At 44.6% G+C, this 5338-nt stretch overlaps 1 protein-coding gene across 1 annotated transcript; it reads left to right on the top strand.

The window, feature by feature from the left end:
* The first annotated feature begins 1946 nt into the window (after positions 1-1946).
* LOC140207683 (probable G-protein coupled receptor 139) lies at positions 1947-5108 on the top strand. Its single transcript, XM_072276242.1, has 2 exons — positions 1947-2145; positions 3502-5108. The coding sequence occupies exons 1-2, from the start codon at positions 1995-1997 to the stop codon at positions 4410-4412; spliced, it is 1062 nt and encodes a 353-aa protein (XP_072132343.1). The 5' UTR covers positions 1947-1994; the 3' UTR covers positions 4413-5108.
* The last annotated feature ends 230 nt before the right edge of the window (positions 5109-5338 follow it).

Genomic DNA, 5338 nt, shown 5'->3' with positions numbered 1-5338 from the left:
CAATCGTTCAAGTTTCTTCCTCAGCTCATTTCATCTACATTTGCTCATTCACAGCCTGGAAGCCGAGATTCCAGTCTTACCCATCCATCAACCAAATATCTCTAGCGTTATCATTTGCAACCACCTGCACATATCAGGGAATTCAATTGGCACACTGTCTCAGTGATGAAGAAAATTCCTTCAGTACTTTTAAAAAGTATCTACTGCTTTCTTAACGTATACGACGAATAAAGCCTTCTCGCGCTTCAATCGGGGTACAGGTATAGGTTATAACCGACGTTTCAATCATAACCGCTACCATCTTCTTCAAGAATAATGCTTGGATATGTCTTGCCAGGTGATACTTTTACCTCTCTAGTCGGCCCTGCTGATTGATTACACCTCATCCAATCAGGTTTCCGCTCTCATAACATCTTTACAGTCAAATTCCTGTTCCGACTTCGTCTTTGTTGAAATACCTTTCCACTTGTTTTATTTCAACGGCTTCCTTTATCAGACCGTCCCAAAAGCCATTGTCGCGACAGAGTAGTTTTGCACTGTCGAAGTCAATCCTATGGCCATTGGAAATGCTATGTTCTGCTACCGCCGATTTCTCTCGGTAACTCAAACGGATAAAGCTTCTGTGCTCCTTGATGTGGGGTTCCACTGTGCCGACATACTCTGCTCCGCATCCACTCGGTACGGAATCCTACACAATCCTGCTGACTTGAGTCCCAAATCACCTTTGACCCGCAGATGCTGTGCCTTGAGTTTCCTTGCGGGTGTGTGGATGGTATTAATCCGGTATTTCTTCAGGAGCCTGGCGATCATTCCTGAAACCGTGGAAATATCGGGAAGGCAGGCGGTAGCGATGAGTTCCTCTCGTTGTTCGGTTTCCTTGGTTTTCTGTCACTCTTTTTAATGGTCCGATTAATTTTAATCACCCAGTAACCATTCTGTGGGAACGTCGTGCTTCAACGTCGTATCTCCTCGGGGAAACACCCCGAGTCTGAAATAGTAGAAAGGACCGCTCTACGTTTGGATGCGTGATGATGGCTGTTATTGTTGAGGGCTGGAGCAGAAAAAAGCTGACAGGAGAGGGGAGTGGATCAGAGGAGAACGGAAAAAAAGGCGGCACCAGAGAGAGATGACAGGTAAGCGGGGTGAAGAGTAAGAATCCAGAGTGGGGAAATGAAGAAGAGGGAAAGCGGAGTGAAAAATATCAGAAGTTAGACAAATCCATTTCATATCATAAGACTGGAGGTTACCTAGGCGGAACATAAGGTGTTAGTCCCCCAGCCTGAGAGTCACCCCGTCGTGGCAGAAAGGGCTGTCACGGACCGACATGTCTGACCGGGAATGGGGATTGGAAATGAAATGAATGGCCGCTGGGAAATATCGCTTTTGGTAATGGATCTGAGGAGATCTACGAAGCATGAGTTAATTTAAGAATGTGCTTCGGCCAGAAATGTCGACAGATTATTCACTCCAATCATGCTGCCTAATCTGTTGAGTTCCTCCAGCATTTTGTATGTATTGTCATTAATTTGATTAACGGATTGCATGCGTTCAGAATCTTCTTAAGCCTGGATGCGATATTAGTTTAAGTCTCTTCATGATATTTCACGAACGTACAGGCAACGTATTCTTTATTTTATATTTCTCTTGCAAGACCGATAGCCGAGGCAATTCCCAGAGTAACACAGAGCAGTCCAACGACAGTACAGCTTTGGCCTATGTTGACAAAGGCTACAGAGTCCAGAAATGGACAAGATCAATAATAACAATCATGAAACCGAGAGGTAAGCCTGAAACTGTTTCACAACAACATTTACTGACTTCTCGAATCGTCATTTCTTTGTCTTTGAGATTTTGCAATTTCCCGTCAAGCTCTCCATACCTCATCACAAGTGGGATTTTACTTGAATTGCATCATGTTCATTTTTACTCCAAGTGTTGGGGGAGACGTCAGCTTTGTGTAGTAGTGAATATTCAGTGCGCTGGTGTGAGTATAAATGAATGACCGTGGGGATTCATCAGCTCAGAGTTTCTTCAGCGAGATCGCGAGCCTCTGGGCGACAGGCTGCATATCACACAGCATGCTTGAAACATTTTACCGTGTGAGAAAGATATGGTACATGATCATTGCCGTTATTGGTGTTCCTGGTAAGACCGGAGGCGAAGTTAGTTTTGCAATTCTGTGTGTGCGGTCTTTGGACTCGTTCTGTTACCGACAGTGTTGTGATGCCGGTGTCAAGATTGTGTTCGCGGTTTCCTTACAGTTTAATCAGTGGCCTGGATTGGAAGTAAATTTGAATTTGAAACAGATAGAGAATGGAAGTTCGGGGACATGGATACATTTTACGGATTCATGGCAGGCAGTTTCGATTTGTCAAAGCAAAGCCGTTGTGAAACTAAATTTTGCGCTTGTCACCTTCGCAGGATATATGGTGTTAGGCCGTATCAATAGCGGAACAGATTTTAAATGCACATTTAAAAGTATCAAGCTCTGTTTTAGGAAATTGATACAAGTTTGAAGGGAATGTGGGAAGCGAAATCCTGGTGAGATTGACGGAGAAAGGTAGACGTCACTTCCGTGTGAGACTCTGAACCATCGGAAGTTTTGAAAATACAAAGAAGGGACTGTGTGTGTTTTAGTGTACCAGGTTTTGCTTCCACGCCACTTTGGCCATGAAGTGAAGAGGGAGTTAAGAGCCAACACAGCGGTGCCCTTTAGTGGTCAGACGGGGTAAGGTACATGCGATACTCCGCTCTGGAAAAATCAGCGCTGAAGCAATTAGAATAATGCTGCAGTAATTTCGAGCAACCCCTAAAAGAGAGAGATGTTTTGTAGTAATTTATTTGGCTTTCCTTTGGAAATTGGATGGTTTAAGCGCTAACGTGCACAATACATGAAACGATCAGCAGGTCAGGCAGAATCTTTAAACGGGAAATTGAGAGCTTTCTGATCGGATGCTTTGACATAGTGTGAAGGAACCTCGGACAACAGTAGTGCACCCTGTGGGGTGGGGTGACAAATGGGCAGCCGAGGAGGGGTCGAAGTCTTACAGCGGGGGAAATAAATTTGATTTGAAATTTGAAATTTGCAACTGACAGAAGCGGAGGGGGAGGGCCTTCGTGGTACAGACAGAGTGCCAGAACATAGGTGACGGGAACGCAGCAATCACCATCGCTGAGGAAGTTGCGGAAATAACCTGGCTTTACACATCTGTCGAAAACCTGATGGCGGGAGATTTATATTGATGTCTTCAAAGCGCCCTCGGCGATTAGTTGACAATTCCTCCTTCCCAAACACTGTTCTTCTTCCACTAAAGAGTACCGTGCCTTTTCACCCAGCATACCCGCGTTTGCGACATCTGCACCTCCCGCTTTACACCTTTTAAACCTCCCGAAATGAGTTGTCTGCAAAGATTGACTAATCTCTATGTCCAGCTTATATCTGTCCTGAAACCCACGGAAAAACGAGACAGTAATACCCTTGTTCTTTTTGTTGTTTCCCAGTGAATTTAGTCGCGATTCTGATCTTGTCCCGGGGAACGTGCGGCCTCTCCACCTGCACCACTCGCTACCTGGTGGCCATGGCAACGGCGGATCTCCTAACCATCATTTTTGCGGTCATATTTTGGCGAGTCAGTTATTATTACTTCCCCGGAACTTTCCTGGACATCACCCCCGTGTGCAGTGTGATCTCCGCCCTCGGACAAGCAGCCACAGACTGTTCGGTCTGGTTCACTGTCACTTTTACGTTTGATCGGTTTGTCGCCATTTGTTGTCAGAAGCGGAAAACGAAATATTGCACCGGGAAAATTGCAGCTGTGGTTCTGACAACAACCGGCGTTCTGCTCTGTTTTATTAATGTGCCCTTCGTCTTTAAATATCGTCCTGTGAAAGTGATTGTCAATATACCCTGGGACTGTATTCCAAAGCCCGGCTCCTTTAAGGATCCTGGATGGGTGGGCTACAGATGGTTTTCTGAAGTTGTAATGCCATTTCTTCCTTTCGTGTTAATACTACTGCTGAACGCTCTGACAGTCAGACACATTTTAGTGACTAGTCGCGTCCGTAAGGGGCTGAGGGGTCACAGCAAGGCGGAGAACCGCAGTGACCCGGAGATGGAGAGCAGGAGGAGGTCTGTGATCTTACTTCTCACCATCTCCAGAAGCTTCGTCATCCTGTGGTCGGTGAGTGTTGCCGAATTCCTTTATTACACCATCGCCGGACTGGATCAGAATAATTACAACGATTCGGAATACATCCTTCAACACACCGGATACATACTGGTGATATTAAGTTGCTGCACAAACACGTTTATTTATGGGGTAACTCAGTCCAAGTTCAGACAGCAATTCATCAGCGCAGCGAAATATCCGCTCACGTCAATTATTCAACTAATTACTAAGCAAAATATCTAAGTTCTACTCAGAGGCGGGTCGCAGTGTTTTTCGTCTTGACACTCAGAATCGGCTGTCTTAGGGCAACGTGGTAGTGCCGAGAATAAAACTGGTTTAGAGCCCATGAGCGACATAGCACGGGAACAGACCCTTCGGCTCCCGCAGCCCGCGTATCCCACCTCCCACCTAAAATTAAACTCGTCTTACCTTTTTAAAAAAATATTTTTCACCACATTCCCGCTCTCTTCACAGCCCCACCCCTTTGGATAATGAGAGAGCGGGTCTGGATCAAAGGACATTGAAGACCAAATCGGCTGAAATGCAGTCCATTCGTTACTTCAGTCGTTTGCATAAGGATGAAATGAAAACAAGAAAATGAACGGCCTACACGAATTTACACTAAACCTTGTACTTGCTCTTTGCATTATGTAAACCTGGTATGGAGAATTTTTTTACACAGCAGATCTCGTGCATTCTGCTTATAATTGTGTAAATTTCTACGTAAGAACCCAATGCCTACTCTGCTTCGAGGAAAGAATGTCATCTCACTTCCTGAGTTTTAATGAATTTCCAGCCGAATAAACTGCACGTTGAATCTCCACTGCACTCACTCCAGTACAATCGCATGTTTAGTATGATTCTTTTTCTCAGGTACTGCTGGTAAAACTTCAGATATCAACAGAGATAAGCACACTCATTTCTCAATTGTTATAAACTTTCCGACTATTCTAGTGGTCTTTAGTATAGTCGCTTTTGGGAGATTTACATAAATAATGCTATCGTGTAGTGTCTTTGGGATGATACCAGTTGTAGATATTACCATTGGGTCAATGTTTACCCCCTTCGTGTACCATAGACTTCCAATTTCCTCTTTCAGATCAGCATATTTCTGACATTTTCACTTATTGATTTCTGTAAATTATGTGTTATTTGGAATGGCTACATCA

This window comes from Mobula birostris, chromosome 13 (genome assembly GCF_030028105.1).
Source record: "Mobula birostris isolate sMobBir1 chromosome 13, sMobBir1.hap1, whole genome shotgun sequence".
Lineage (NCBI taxonomy): Eukaryota > Metazoa > Chordata > Chondrichthyes > Myliobatiformes > Myliobatidae > Mobula > Mobula birostris.
The sequence above is the reverse complement of the archived record's forward strand: the minus strand, read 5'-3'. Positions and strand labels throughout refer to the sequence as shown.